General features: G+C 30.7%; 1 protein-coding gene across 5 annotated transcripts in view; it reads right to left on the minus strand.

The window, feature by feature from the left end:
* Positions 1-5,654: 5,654 nt before the first annotated feature.
* Positions 5,655-16,801, minus strand: part of LOC142322278 (alpha-amylase-related protein-like) — a 113,669-nt gene continuing 102,522 nt past the window's right edge. For all 5 annotated transcript variants that reach the window (XM_075361185.1, XM_075361187.1, XM_075361186.1 and 2 more), the window contains 3 exons: positions 15,578-15,714; positions 10,667-10,840; positions 5,655-5,927 (listed from right to left, as the gene is read on the minus strand). In XM_075361185.1, the coding sequence (XP_075217300.1) occupies positions 5,907-5,927; positions 10,667-10,840; positions 15,578-15,714 (332 nt within the window). In that variant the 3' untranslated portion in view covers positions 5,655-5,906. The remainder of the gene's footprint in view (positions 5,928-10,666; positions 10,841-15,577; positions 15,715-16,801) is intronic.

Consider the following 16,801-nt stretch of genomic DNA (forward strand, 5'->3'; position numbering starts at 1 on the left):
AAGCATTTAAATTGACCATTTAAATTCTGATGCCCACAAATGATTCTATAAATTGTATGAGCAAAGAATGTTAGAAATAAAGAAAGATCATGAAAAAATTGGACTGTCGGAAGGATTGTGTATGTTATAAAAGAATGCAAGGGGGTAAGTATTTTGAAAGAACATAGTTTAAATGAAGCAGATGCTGGAAAACTAAATCATTAGATAATTTTTCAAATAGTGCAAACAAAATATACCTATCTACAAAATATTCATATGATTTTTTGAGTGCTTAAGTTACCCTATATGTAAAACATTTTGTATGTTTGCAGTGACTTGCATTATTATTTTCCCTTATAGCACTGATAGCAACTGAATGGCATGACATTTGACGGCCAGTAATTTTGACCTGGGAGACTACATCAAACCACTGATTTAATCTTGTTTAGATCTTAATCTTGATTGGAGTTAATATTGATTTAGATTGGAGTGTAATAAAAGATGTAATTGGCTGAGCTGTCAGGTACAGGTATTAAGATTGAAGTTATAATTGAGGATTGGGTTTGACAAACTAATAAACATAGCTGAAAAATTAGGCATTGGATTCATGAACGCAAAATTATTTGAGCAAACTAAATTTATCCAAAGTGAATTAAGTGTACAAGACCTTTGAAAGGGTCTTTTTTATGGACCCTCAAAAGAAAAGTAGTATAAAAAATGGGAATAACATCAAGCAAAAGAATATTCAAGTAATTTAAAGCAACTTTCAAATCCTGAATTTAGTTTGACTAGTGACGTTTAGCTCAGCGTCATTTGGTCTATTTTTAATTAGTTAGCTTATAAAAAGATGTTGAAGGTGAAGAAACAAATGTTAACTGAAGATAAATTCAAATTCAAATTCTAATAAAAATAGATGTACCTGAAATCATGAAAAATCTTATTGTAAAACAGTTGAAAACATTAAAAAGCAAAACTCTACAATTTGATTACTTGGAATTCAATAAAAATAGAGATGTACCTGAAATCATGAAAAATCTTATTGTAAAACAGCTGAAAACATTAAAAAGCAAAACTCTACAATTTGATTACTTGGAATATTTGTAACAGTAATATTAAATATGATTAATATGGTTAACTAAATATTAATAAACCATATTAAATATGGTTGACAGGTTACATCAAGATAAGTAATAAAACGCATACAAACACAACATAAGCAAAGCTAGAATTTATTCAAATACCAGTTTTTTTTCTTTCAAATCAATTTCTGACATAGAGGCTACTTAAGTACATATTGAAAAGGAAGTTATATTAGCTATATGAATGCGAATAATATTGTAAAGTGTCATTGGGTAAATGTTTAGTGAAAAAAGTGTCTTTTGTAATTTGTTGTGCTAAATCATTTTCTGCACCCCTGGTGTGTTTAAGGTCCCAGGTTTGAATCCGTCAGGCATGGCATTTTCACAGAGGATGAAATAAATGAAATTTTTGTAGTGCTCATTTCATTCTCTGAAGTAATACCTAAAAGTAGTCCTGGAGGTTAAAAAAGAAAAATTAGTAATTTGGTCTGAGTTCCATTTACTTGTAATATAAGTAAATGGACTTGAGTCAAAGGCAATTACTTTATACGGATTTGAATAAAAGATTGTGGATACTGGTGTCCTCTGGTGGTTAGGATTCTATTAATCACACATCTCGGGAATGGTTGAACTAAGACTGTAGGTGACATTTTATTTACGCTCATATATATCATCCTCTGAAGTAATACCTGAATGGTAATTCTCGGAGGCTAAATAAGGAAGGAGAGAGAGGTAGTTAATTTGGTGGTGAGCCACCAGGTTGGTCTAGTGGTGAATGAGTCTTCCCAAATCAGCTGATTTGGAAGTTGAGAGTTCCAGTGTTCAAGTCCTAGTAAAGCCAGTTATTTTTACACGGACTTGAATACTAGATTGTGGATACCGGTGTTCTTTGGTGGTTGGGTTTCAATTAACCACACATCTCAGAAATGGTCAAACCGAGACTGTACAAGACTACATTTCATTTACACTCATACATATCATCCTCTGACCAAGTATTATCTGAACTGACCAGTAGTTACCAGAAGCTAAACAGGAAAAGAAAAAAGGTAATTTGGTGGTAATAGGGTAAATAAAATTGTAAAAATTATAAATAGTAGGTAGATAAAAAATGGTTGGTAATTTTACTTGGTAGTTGCCTAGTTATAAAATAAAGGTGTTCATCAAAATTATGATGCTTAGAAGAAACATTTGTTGAGGTAACTTAGAAATGACTGTAATTGTTGATGCGACTTTAAATAAAACCATTAAAAAAAAAATTAGAAATGTTAAAGAAAAGAGGAAATAGAAGTGTGCCAATCAAAACAATTTTTTAATGAAAGATGTTATGTAAAAGCTATATCTAAATAATTGAAGGATTCAGGTGATTAGTTTTTCATCTTGACTACCAGAGGGGTGCAGCAAACTTAAAAAAATTATATATATGGTGTAACAATCTATTTAATTAGACCCTTGCATTGCTTGCTAAACCAAACTTTACTGGTTTTGTTTCAATGTAATATGACCTGGAAAATGAAGTTGGACATTCCAGGAAAAAACTGATGTGAAGGTTATGCAGTTTGTTTATACAGGTCCGGCATATAAATCTGACGATTTTGTAGTAATTATATTGGCACCACTGTCAATGAGAAGGTGGGAGTGTTGTTCATCGACAGGTCTATTCATACTATTTCAGTAGCCAGTATATCGTGATCGGGTGAAAAACGAGCGTTTGTGATTGAAGCCTATTTTAAAAATAATGACTGGGTTATGTAACACAGCGTTTATTTCGCAGACATTTCAATTTAAATCGACACGCGTCTGTTCCTAGTAGGAATACGGTATTGTTGTGGGTGAAGAATTTTAGGAACACATCGTCTGCTTTAAAAGTGAAACCAACAGGACGAAAACGGACTGTGAGAACGCCCGAAAACATTAACGCTGTAAGGGTAGCTGTTATGCGGTCTCCACGACGTTCAGCAGCGAGACATGCTGCTGCGCTAGCCATTTCTGATCGAAGTGTACGACGAATTCATGCCGACCTGAAATTCCATCCGTATAAGATGATGTTAGTGCAGCAACTTAATGAAAATGATTGGGCGTCTCGCAAAGTAGCTTGCGAGGTCATCCTCGAAAATGTCCACCAGGATGCCATTATTCTTTTAAGTGACAGGCACATTTTCATCTGTCAGGATTTGTGAATAAACAAAATTACCGTTATTAGGCTTCGCATAATCCACGGCAAATTCTTAAAAAACCACTTCACAGTCGGTATGTTACAGTGTGGTGTGGGGTTTTAAAGTTCGGCATAATTGGCCCATATTTTTTTTTGAGGAGTAAATCGCAGAGTAACAGTAACATCTCATCGATACGTAAACATGTTGAATGAATTTCTGCGACCGAAACTGAATGATTTTCAAGGACATGAAATTTGGTTTCAACAGGATGGTGCCACCGCCCATACGGCGCGAGAATCGCAATTTATGTTATGCTAGAAACTTTTCCTGGACGTTTGATTTCCCAATTTGGCGGCATTCCTTGGCTGTTTGTGGTTTTTTTCTGTGTCAAACATAAAGTCTTAAGTAGTCGACCACAGTCAATTGCAGAACTAAAGGAGGCCATTCAACGAGAAATTGAAGCAGTTCCACAAGTGATGATTGAGCGAGCAATGTCAAATTTTAGAATGAGATTGAGTGTGTGAGTTAGTAGCGGAAAACATTTGGACGACATAATCAAATAAAAAAAAAAAAATTAAATAATTCACTATAAATTGCAAAAATTGATCTTCAATTTGATATATTAAATGTTTTAATAGTACGAAACACAGTTTAATAGTACGAAACACAGTTTAATTATTATCCCTCAAAAATCGTCAGGTTTATATGTACAAATAGTTTTAAAGTAGTTTTTCAGTGCAGTTTATATATACAATATAAATTGTTTGGTTGTAATTATTGCTTTTTAATTATTGTAAAAATATTACAAAATTTGAATGAAAATGTATATTTTTCACATCTTTAATATTTTTATTTTAACAGCGACCTTCCTAGTAAGCACAAAAAGGTTGTAAATCGTGCTGTACATAATTATTTTTAGATCGCATCACTAATTATTGCAATGCTTACCACCAATTTTTAGTGCTTCAGCCAGACATTGTGACAAGGCTTGAAACTATACTACTGTATCTCTATTGGATGGGAACTAGGCATACGAAAGAACTGTTAATTATGTTGAGGTATTAATAATTATTAATCTACAGGTGTCCAAAAGGACAGCTTTTCACATCAAAAGGAATGAATGTGAACGTCAAACATTTGTAAATGGGTGTGAATGTGTAATTCAGTTCCTTGGAACCTCTTTCTGGAACCAGATTTACTTAACTTGGTCTATCAAATCTGTAATTACCAACTTTCACAATATTTCTTACTTAAATTGCTATGTTGCTTATAGCAACATAGCAACATCTATAATGCAGGTCTGTTATGTTCCACTGACATCTGTGAAAATCAGATGGTCATAATAAAACACTACTGTACCTTGTGTTTTCAAGCACAGATAAAACAGCATGCTGAAAGTACAGTATGGAATCTTCCAAGTATCTTCAGTTCAGAGGTATATATGCTGATGCAATATGTTACTTAAAAATAAGTTCACTTGAGAACCAGTAATTGTATACTGGCTGTTTACAATAGACAATAGCATCTAACAATTTAATAAATGATACAATTCAATCAATGTGGCCAAAATATTGCACCAACATATACAGCTCTGAACTGGAAAATAGGGAGATGGCATTTTATCAACCCATGTAATTGTATAACCCATCTTATTGTATAACACCACCTTCTATTTATTGGTAAAAGGTGTGGAAAGTAAATAAAGATCAATCAAATTTCATGAATGAAATTATATAAACTGAATATGAAATCAAACATCTGCACAAAAATGCTGTCAAACAATATAATTACTAAAAATTCTACGGCTTTAAAGTAAAATTTCTAAAAGATTGTATCATTTGATAAAATAATTATGGCGTTTTAGAAATCAAGTTCTTTCATATCTTGTTAGAATTTATTTTAGAGTAATGTATATGGCTAATGGAACAAACAAAAAAGTATTCGTTAATGATATTAATGCATTAAAATGGAATGATGGTACACTCACCACCAGCTGTGTATAAACAACTTAAAACATTCACTTTTTGTTGGCATTCATTTAATTATAAACAGTGAATTAAAACTGTTTGAAAGTTTTGAAATTAGTATTCTCAATGTGTTTGAAACAAATAGTGTTGCCTGGGAGTTTAAATTCTTTGATTGATTTAAATGACTAAAATTTAATTGGAAAAAATGAATACTTTATGTAGAGCAGGTATTCTGATTAGAATATATGATTTAATAGGGGTTTAACTAAGAGAAGTATGATGCCTCTTGTGCTAAAGCATAAATTCAAACGGCTAATATTCACAAAATGTTTGAAATGCAATTTTTACTCATGTCAAACAAAACCTATCAGACAAATTAATAAAATAATTACTAATAGACAGAAAAGATAGAGAATGAATACATACGTACTCATACACTTAATTTCCACATTAAACAATAAAACAATATATTTATAATTAAACTAGTATTTATTATATCAAACCAAAAACAATAAATGATAATGGTGTAACACACAATACAAGTTAATTATTTAAAGATTACTCATACACTTAATTACCCACATTAAACAATAAAGCAATGTATTTATGACTAAACTAGTATTTATTACATATAAAACCAAAAACAAAGTATTATGGTAACCAAAACAATAAAATAATAATAATGGTAACACAATGCAAGTTATTCAATGATTTTATTTTGAAATTCATCATTGATCGATCATTTTCATCTGTAACAAGGAAAATAAAATAAATATTATTTCCGTTTATTTAAACTACTGCTTAGAAAGTGGTAATTTAAATAAAATTTTTGTTTTGACATTTTTTATTGCTATTTCTTTTATTTACAATCTTTTTTTGTATTAAAAAATTACTTAGTGTAAGACAGGAATTATTCCCACAATATTACAATATTCCCACAGGTGATATTACAATATTAATAAAATTCCATGTGGAATTAACATCTAATGTCAAGTTTTGATATTTAGCCCTCTTTTCTTCCTTGATCTTCAGCAAATAAATAAAGGTCAGTATGATTACAATGTTTTAATGTTAATTAAGTTAGTACAATATGCTTCAAATCACTGACTTCTCTGTTGTTGACAGCACAAACATACTTAAGTAAAAGCTAATAAAAAATATGAAAGGTAAGATGATACATTCAAAGCTTTGTACAAATGAATTTAGAATGGTAAGAAGTTTTGGTGTTTTTACACTTTAACTGCTATTATAATTTTTAAGTTGTGTAATGTAGGATGGTAACAGTTTTCAGGTTTAACAATAGGAAGATTTGTTTTTTGTCTAGAATAACTGAATCACATTTGGCCAGTCCTTATGACTCTTTTTGCCTCAATTTTCCTTTGACTTGCTATTTGGTTTGAACAAGTAAAACAGCTTATATACTGCTACAAATATTCCAAACAATTTTCTTATTTCATTTCTTCAAAAGTAGTATTTTTAATGATTGTGGCTACGGTCCTCCATTAATAAGTAGATAGATTAATTCATAACCTCTATTAATTCAAGATGATGATTATTTTAAAATTTGGGGTGCTAAAAATGCAGATTTTCTGTCAACACACCCTGGTTGAGAAGATTTACATCTTTTTAACCAATTAATGAGAAGTGAAATTTCATTTTGTAAGAGTTGAAAGTTATTATACCATATAAGCAACAGAAACTACTAATTACATGGCTTATATAGTTACATTATAGTTAATATTTCAAACATTGCACTTTTATATAGCATAATTTATTCTGCTATTAAAAATAACACAAAAAAACTGATGCTTTCTCAATGAAGAATTTTGCAACCCATTGATGATATATTAGACAGCTATCTATCATGGCCAAACTGGTTAAGTAATTGTTTGTATAGCATTTTCAATTAAATATAGCAATGATCTCTAAATATAATAACATTCACAAGGCAAAATTGAAAGTAGGTGTGTATAATTAATCATCAATTGAAATTGATGATTATATCTGCAATTACATCACTAACTTCTGTAATATTTCTGATCACTGATCAATAAAACTTGTTCAGAAACCAGTACTGGCTTGTATAAGTGTTCACTTTTTCACTTTGCATGCATCACTTTTTTAAAAGTAATGCATATAAAAAACCAAAACCTTTTAACTGTAGGTTAAAATTTCTGAATGATGATTCAATTATCTTGTTACAGACTTATTACAGTCTTAAGTTGGGACTTTTAGGCAGCAGTATCTTTTGTTAATGTATAAAGTGTACCTGCAGGTTGCTAAACTCTTTGATTACCAGGCCAAAATGAGATGTTTATTCCAGTAGTGTGCAAATTAATCTGAACACTGCTGTTATTTAATAAAAAGTAGCTTTATTTAGAAAAAAATTGTACCTATAAAATTTGTGATACACTGTACAATATGTCCTTTTCTCTTACTCACTTCATACACAAGTGTACTACATATTTTTTGATTTCTTCATTGTGAAACCATTCCAATATTACTGCTTTAATGACGCCATTTATTGTGGTAAAATTGATTTTTGAGAGATATTTTGGCTACTGCCCAAAGATCTTTAATTCTTTGAAAACTTTTTCCACTTTTTGGCAATACTGCATGGCACCAAATCTTGTTAGAACATTCATTTCCCTTGTGGGAATTTGTGTCAACCCTTTCCTTCAAAATTTTGATATATCCACTCCTTTTCAATACACAATTTACTGAAAGTGATGAAAAGGGCTTTCAAATGTGATACAACCCCAAAACATTTTTTCCGGGGATTTGTAACCCCTACTGTTGCATATGGACCGGTGATGTATGTTAATCTGACACTTTTCTAACGTATGAAACCCTTTGCCCCTGAACATAAAAATGTGACTTGGTTTTCCAGTCTTCTTTGGACCCAGTTTGCGTGTGATTTGGTCCACAAGAGCTTTATTCTGCACATTACTGGTGTCAAAAGCTGCTTTTTATCTAGCCAACAAGCTTTCTGTCTAGCTGCAAGAAGTCTGCACCTGCACTTAAGTCCACAGCAGATAATTTTAGATCAAGTTTACTTTTTCTCACAAATAACCAATTTTGTGCTTTCTTGGAGTTATGTCTTTATTAAATATTCAAAACAGAACAAAAAATACAAAAGTATAATTTTGTAGTAAAAATTAAATAAATTTTCACAGAACACTGTTGATGGCTATGGTCAAATATTGTAGCCATAACATAGAAATAAACAAGAATTTCCTGTGTTCGGATTAATTTGCTCGCTACTGCAGAATCCAATAAAAGAATGGAGACTGAAAGAGACAGTATCAAGGAGCCAATACAATTAGAATATTATTAGTTTAACTTGGTAAGACATTTAAGATATTATATTTCAGTTAAGATCTTGTCAAGAGCACCAAGCAAACAGATGCCAATTAAATTTAAAATCATATCACAGCATTTAAAGCCTATTGTGAAAAAACATTTTTTAAGGTAAAAATTTCTGTTTATACAGGAAATTCAGGACAATATTATTGATATATACAAGGGTTATTTTTTGCAAGGTCCGATCAGTCACGAAATTAAAACCACAGTGAAAATAAAAAATTTTTTATTTGTAATAAGTACTTACGCTATTTCTCAACATAGTCGCCACTCCGATTTAGACATTTGTCGTAGCGTGGTACCATCTTTCCAATACCCTCGTTATAGAACGGAGCCGCCTGTGTTTTCCGCCACGTTTCTACGCTGGTCTGCAGCTTGATGTCTGTGCCAAAATGTTGCCCTCCTAGCCAGCATTTAATATGAGCAAAGAGGTGAAAATCGGATGGAGCCGAGTCCGGGGTTTATGGTGGGTGATCACACTTCCCAACAAAAACGCTGCAGTGTGCGGCCGAGCATTGTCATGGAGAAAGACAATGCCTGATGACAAAATTCCTCTCCGCTTATTCTGAATTGCCCTTCGTAGACGTTGAAGAGTCATGCAGTATGAGGCTGCAGTGATGGTCGTGCCACGTTCCATGAATTCCACCAAGAGAACTCCATCTGGTCCCAGAACACAGTAGCCATACACTTTCTGTTGGAGAAGGTTCGCTTGAACTTCTTTGATTTACTGGGAGAATGAGAATGCATCCACTGTTTGGATTGTTCTTTTGTTTCTTCAGTTTCGAAATGGACCCATGTCTCGTCCCCTGTGACAATTTTGTTCAGAAAATCTTCTCCTTCATTGTGGTAGCGCTGTTGAAACGTTAAGGAGGCATCCATTCTCATTGTTTTGTAATGGTCGGACAACATCTTGGGAACCCACCTCGCACACAGTTTGCGGTACTGAAGTCTCTCACTCACAATGGTGTAGAGAGCTGACCTTGAAATTTCAGAAACTAATCACTCAATACAGAAATTGTGAACCGACTATTTTCTCGAATTGCCTCATCCACTCGCTCAATGAGATCATCGGTTGACACTCACTTCCTTCCCTGACCGCCTGCATCATGAACATCTGCACGTCCTGCTTTAAAGTTCCTGCATCATTGTCGAACTTTGCTATCACTCATTGAAGTTTCACCATACAAATTACTTATTCGTCGATGAATTTCAGCTGCATTACCCGCTCAGCCTGAAGAAATCGAATTACCGCAGGCACTTCACACTTGGCAGGAGATGCTATTGTTGTAGACATGTTTACGTGAGATGCTATTGTTGTAGACATGTTTACGTGCTAGCTACGTGTTCAGAACTAAACGAAGTGACGCGGGATCATTGAAGGCCACACTAGAGACGCTGCGCAACACGTATGCACAAAGGTTCATTCGATTTTTGCGCGGGTTTTTATCTCGCGACCTATCGGACCTTGAGAAAAATAACCCTCGTAGTTATATAATTAAATAAAATAATTTTTTTTAATTTGAAAATTGAAAAATTAATTATAATTTGAAAAATTAAATGTTTATTTTAAAAGTTTTATTTTATTGCCCCACCCTCATCATTTGATACCAATAAGAAGTTATTAATATAAGTTATAAACAATACATGTTTACACCAGTGTCTCTACAATGTCACAATGTGACTACAATTTTTTTCTTAACAATGCCTTTTTATATTGCACCTTTATTACGCTTCTCTTTATTGCAGCTTTAAATTATTTAGTTAAAATAAGCAAAAGATTTTAAAAAATAAACACACATATCATACTTTTAAAAATTATTAATCGAATTATATATAAAAATTGAAAAATATTTGTATAATTGTAAAATATTTTTATTAATCCACTGTTAATGTAATATATTTGTGTAATTTGTCATTTTTGTATCTTTTAAAATTATTGGGATCATTTGCATGCATTTGAGTAGAAACACTAAACATGAGCTTGTGGTTTGCTTATATTGTGTTAGACCTGCTTCATTAGTCTGAAGGATCTGTGTTAACTGTTTGCACATACATTTATACACAGTGAGCACTGTGTTCTTTGAATGATAAGTCTGAAAACATGCATAATGTGTATAAATATTACCGAGTTGATATGGAATAAAGCAGCTCCTTCAAATGCTTTCATATTTAATAGTCCTATGCCGTTTTTATCGACACGTATAGAGTTTCCTGTGCAAGGTTTTTTATCAGCTTCCCAGTTATCATTTAAAGTTCCACCAAATACATCACAATAGATACCTGGATGTTTAAAACATGTCTGAAAAAGAAATTACTATATGAAATGGTTATATAAGCCAGAAATAAAAACAACAAACAGAAGAAAAGTTTCATGTTATGTAGTTTTTTTAAATTAAATTAATACTTATTTTTACTGTTGATAGTGTGAAATTTTCAATTCCACTAAATTTATTTACTTGCTCAAGGAGTAATTATTTTATTCCAGTAAGTTTCATATTTTCTTAAATGTATTCACAAAATAAAAAGAAGAGACTCAAAACAATAAATAAGAGAGCAAGTTTGTTTTTTAAAACAATGTAGCACTTCTACAAAACTGACTTATAAATATTTAGTTAAAAAAACTTTTAAAAGAAGTCTACTTTTTTAACCAAAAAGAGGAAGTTCTCAATCTGTACTTTGTTCCAATATATGTTTTTTAATGTATGTTCATGATTTAAATTTTTAGGTTTTTTTTACTTTTCTATAGGGCTATTCATGTATTTTTTTAATTAAGATCAAAAATTATAAAATAAAATTATCTTCTTAAGGAAAATTAATATTCATTTTATGAAAAAAAAAAGATCTCACTGAAAGTGTAAAAGTAATATACTTTGTCTATTTATAAATCAAAGCAATTAATAGTTCAGGTTCATTATGATTTGAAAACCTGTAGGTAAATGTATCATACATATTTATTGGAAATTGATTCTGAATATTTTAAAACTTTAATATTGGTTTTGAAATCCCTGTTATTGATAAATATTCAACTTGTACTTAATTTGAAAACACAATTAGTAAATAACACAACTAAATTGAAAATACTGGGTTTTGTCATGAGTTATCCACATAAAAGATTAGTAAATGTATTCTGTTATACAGTGCATAAAAAATTTGATATAATTGTTAGTTATGACGGCCAGAAAAATCTTATGTTAACCAAAGGCACACTATTAGGTAAAATGGATATATTTCAAAATCTGTGATATAACATTTCCTATTCCACTTTGATCAAAAATATTCATAATAAGATTTTTTCTTACAGATTGAGGAAAAAAAATTTCAAAATGGATCAAATTAAAGAGTCTTCTTTGTATCAATAAAACATGATGGGTATGCTATCATGCTGGATACTTCTAGAAGTTCCTGTGAAATTTAAAACAATTTTTTGTGTTTTTCTTGGTTGTAGAACATTCCTTTATGCCAGCTGTGATAGGGCATCTTGGTTGTAGAGCATTCCTTTATGCCAACTGTGATAGGGCATTCGTAAATTTAAATGCAAATCAAAAGACAAATAAAATGTACTTCAACCTTCAGAATAAAACAAAGTAGCAAAATTCTCAAAAATGTTTTATATTTAAGATATCCTGTTAATATACAAAAGCTGTATTCTGAAAAGATGTTTAAATAATGACATGGAACTAACAGTTCTATGAGGGTTGTTCAATAAGTTCTTAGAAACAGATAGAAAAACAAATTATTTTGTGTAGATTTTTTTTATTTTTCAACATAATCTCCTTTTAACTCTATACACTTTTACAAGTGTTTTTTCAACTTTTTTAAGCCGTCCAAAAAGTAGGATTTCAGAAGGTCCTCAAAAAAAGCTGTCTGGTCGATAATCTCTTCGTTTGACCTGAACGATTGCCCCCGAGCTATTTTTTTCAAGTTTGGAAATAAAAAAAAAATCACTGTGGGCCATACATGACTGTATTCAGTGATTACGGTGGATGTTGTAATAATATGAACTTTAATTCCATCATTTTGGTCATTGAAACTGCGCAGGTGTGCATCCGTGCATTGTCTTGATGGAAGGGGATCTTTTTCTCATAAGGATATTTTTTCTTGATTTCTTCGCTTAACCGATACAATAACGACTCACAATACTCTCCACTTATTGTTTGTTCTTTTTCCAAAGTAATCAACCTAGATGATACTGCATGCATCCCAAAAACCCGTGGACATACCTTGTCGGCTGATTTCACCGTCTTCAGAGCTCGTTTGCTTTCAAAAACCCACTGTTTTGACTGCTTCTTTGTCTCGTGAGTGTAGTAATGTATCCATGTTTTGTGCACAGTAATGTATCGACACAGAATCTTGTCAGGATTGCGACGGAAAAGCGCCAAAACAGCCGCAGAGTAGACTACACAATTGCGTTTATTCACCACTAAGAACAAACACTTCACCCATCTTGCAGAAATTTTTTTCACACCCAATTTTTCGTGCAAAATTGAAAACATTGTACCTTGTGATGTGCATGTGGCCTCAACTATTTCACGCACTCTGATTCATCAATCACTCAAAACCATATCATGAATTTTGTCAATCATTTCGGGGGTGGTCACTTCGACTGGACATCCCGAATGATGTTCATCTTTTGTGGATGTATGGCCACGTTTAAATTCATTTACCCAATTGTAAACAGTTGCAAACACAGAAGCAGACGTCTCATGAACTTCATCCAACTCAGCTTTGATCTCTTGCAGTGTTAAGCCTTTTAAATATAAGTGTTTATCACCACTCAAAACTCACTTATTTCCATTTTTCTAAATAAACAGTAGGTTGTTGCTTCAATTGACTGTGACAATGAAACCACATGATGGATACAGCTGAAACTTTAACTGCACTCTAGCAACAAATGACATTTACTAAAAGCTAACCATTTTCAATACTAAGAGCTCCATCTCCTGGATTTTCTAAGGACTTATTGAATGACCCTCATAAAAGACAAGTAAATGTAATTAAAATAAAGTCTAGAAAAACAATTCTTGAGCACGGAAAAATATTTTTGTATCTCTAAAAGGGGAAGCAATAAAAATATTTAAAAAAAATGGTAAACGTGTTTCCCTTAGGAAAATTTTCTGAGGAAATAAAGGAGTTCCATTAAACATTTTTGAATTTAGATTTAAAAGGTGTTGATGAAGATGGGAATAAATCTTTTAAACTGTCTAATAAATAAACTGTAGAATATTGTGTGAATGAGTTCAAATTCCCATGCATTTCTTGAAAGAATTATGTCTTGAATGGTTTTATTAAGGATATTATGTACTACAATCTTTTTTTCTCTAACTATTTTAAAACTAATAATTAAATTTAAAATTGAAAGATTTTTTTTATAATAGTTTTTATTTTCATTTTATAACAACTTATTGCTAATAGTTTTAAAACTGTTTAATGTGGTCTACATTCATTTAAATTTGAAAATAATTTTGAATAAAAAGTAAAATTATCCAGCATTATATGATATTATTTTTTAAAACTAACTCACGTTTTCATTGTACGATTTACTCTTTACTGAAAATCTTCATTAAGTGCAAATTATAAGAATAAAAAATAATTATTCTAACAAATATAAAAAATCAGGTGACAACCATATGGTAACAGGTGACCCTACATGAGATATCAGTTAATCCCAAAAATGGCACTTCCATTAACTGCCATCTCAGATATTTAATTCATGATACATACTATCATTTAATACATGATATTTCATGTATTTAATTCTTTGTTTTAAAATAGTATTAATTAGAAAAAGATTGTAGTACATAACATCCCTAATAAAGGATTAGACATAATTTTTCAAGAAGAGCATGGGAAATTGAACTCATTCACACAATTTTCCTTTTCAGTCAATTTAAAAAGTTTATTTCCATCTTCATCAACAACTTCACTTTTATTATTTTGATGCATGGAAATTATACATTAAAAAAAATGTGTAAATCTACCTTTCTCCATCTACTTTTTTCGAAGGTATAATTGAGAAATTTTTTAAATCTAAATTTTTTATAGACATTATAAAGACATTACTTTGATAGATATTCTCAAGAAAATAAAGATTCAGCCCTGGTTTTCAAAGGAAAGTGAGTTCTTATCATACGATAAAAACATATCCTTGTAAATTCACATTCCAATCGTCTAACTGCGAAAATACATCACAGCTAAGTAAGCCAACAGCAACATATACTAATTACTCTGTGAAAACATTGATTATGGCATTTCTTTATCCTGGAAAATTTTATTAATTCGCCTCACAATTCCAATAACCGGTTTACATTTTCCCCTCCAATAACCATTTGATTTCTGTAAGTAAAAGAAGAGTTTTTTCTTTTCGTCCATTTCATTGCATGTTAGAAAACAGCTTATTTTGTAATGGTCAACTTTCAATAAAATTAACCATATTTTCAGCTTTACGAAGAATTTGTTTACAATTTTCAAAATCTCAATTATTATTTTTTTCAATGAAATTACACGTTTAAAAGCTTAAATAAAGGCACTAGATACACGCTTCGTATTTGAAATTAAGTTGATGTTCTACAGTCATTATGCCTCTTTATACTGCTGAGAGCATGACATGACATGACGTATCATATCCACGTTCAAACATGACACTTTCACAGCAAATATTATGCAAGCAGACCAAATTACAAGAAGCACATAAACATCAAGTTGGATGTTTAAGTTGTTGGTCATGTTTATACAATTCATACATGCATATATTTATACCCATTGCTATCAATGCAACTAAATAGTTTTAACTAGGTTTCATTGGGTTGTGGTTGGGGGGGGTCATGAAATATTCAATATATATTTTTTTTTTTTAATTTTTGGGGGTCGTGAAGCTATAAAAAGGTTGAGTGAGAATCACTGCATTAAAGTAAAAACGGGATAAATATACAAAGCATGGTATGACAAAAATATTTTTTATCGGTACAAACAAATAATTAATATACACAATTTACAAAATACGGAAAAAAGAAATATATATTTATATAAATTTATTTACCTCAACTTCTGCAACAAAAGGTATTCGGTCTTTAAAATTATTAAACACAACAAACCCAATATCTCCTACACAGTATGTTATCTGATATTCACTATGTTCTTTAAACTTTTCAATAGAAGGGAATTTACCATCATTCTCTAAAACAAACATATAAAAATTCAACTGATGCACATAGAAAGAAACATATTGATAAATTGTGAAAATTTACCTTAATAATAACAAAGGTTCTAGCATTATGTTTGAAAAATCCTCATTCCTTGTAGTCTAATAATTTGCAACACTTGGAATATGTTGGAATCCTAGAAATTAACGTTAACTAAGGATAAAACATCATAGGCCAAAGCCATTTTAAACTGGTTCCCATTGCTAAGTGAATCTAAACAACACTTGATGCAATCTCGTTACATGCTGTTGGCATTTATTAATTGGTTAATGACTAAACAATTTGATGCCACCTAAAACTGATATTAAAGAAATTATCTGGGCAAATAAATGGGATAAAAATTACAAAAAGAATCTTGTTAGATTCATAATTTGTAAACATCATTTTTATTAAGCTATTATTTATTAATAAATAATAGCTTAATAAATAGCTTAGTATCATTCTTCACACCTTCATTGAAACAAATAATTTAATATAAATTATAAATTGTATGCAGTTTTTTACAAATATGACAAAGTATTTTTAAGATGATTTCTTTTTTTTAAATTTAATGATTAACAGATTTTATAATAAAAGAAGTTAATGTACAACAACAAAAAAATTACATGTCGTCAAGTAAGAGTAAAAATCTTTGTTTAGGATCTGATTTTAACCAATACTTTTGTTTTCATTCCATCGTTTTCATTATTGAAACTAAACTTGAACATCAACCTTGTTAACCTCTTCCAGGTCAATTTATTTCTTTAAATCCCCAGCATCTCCATATTTAAATCTAGCATCTTCATTTGTTGCATAAAAAGTAAAACAAAAAAATTTTTGTCATTTATAAAGGAGATTAAGTTAATGTACCACATGCATGCCATTGCGCATACCAAGTACTATTCAGATAAGGTTTTAAAAATTGCAATGTACTTTTACTGATGCTAAATTCATTGTAAGCTATTTTGAAATTAATTTTATTACAAAGCAAAATTTGGAATTATGGTATCAATATTAATTATGGTATCAATATTTAAGATTTTATATAGACATAAAAAAAAGTTATATATCATTTTAAAATA

This window comes from Lycorma delicatula, chromosome 3 (genome assembly GCF_047948215.1).
Source record: "Lycorma delicatula isolate Av1 chromosome 3, ASM4794821v1, whole genome shotgun sequence".
NCBI classification, from domain to species: domain Eukaryota; kingdom Metazoa; phylum Arthropoda; class Insecta; order Hemiptera; family Fulgoridae; genus Lycorma; species Lycorma delicatula.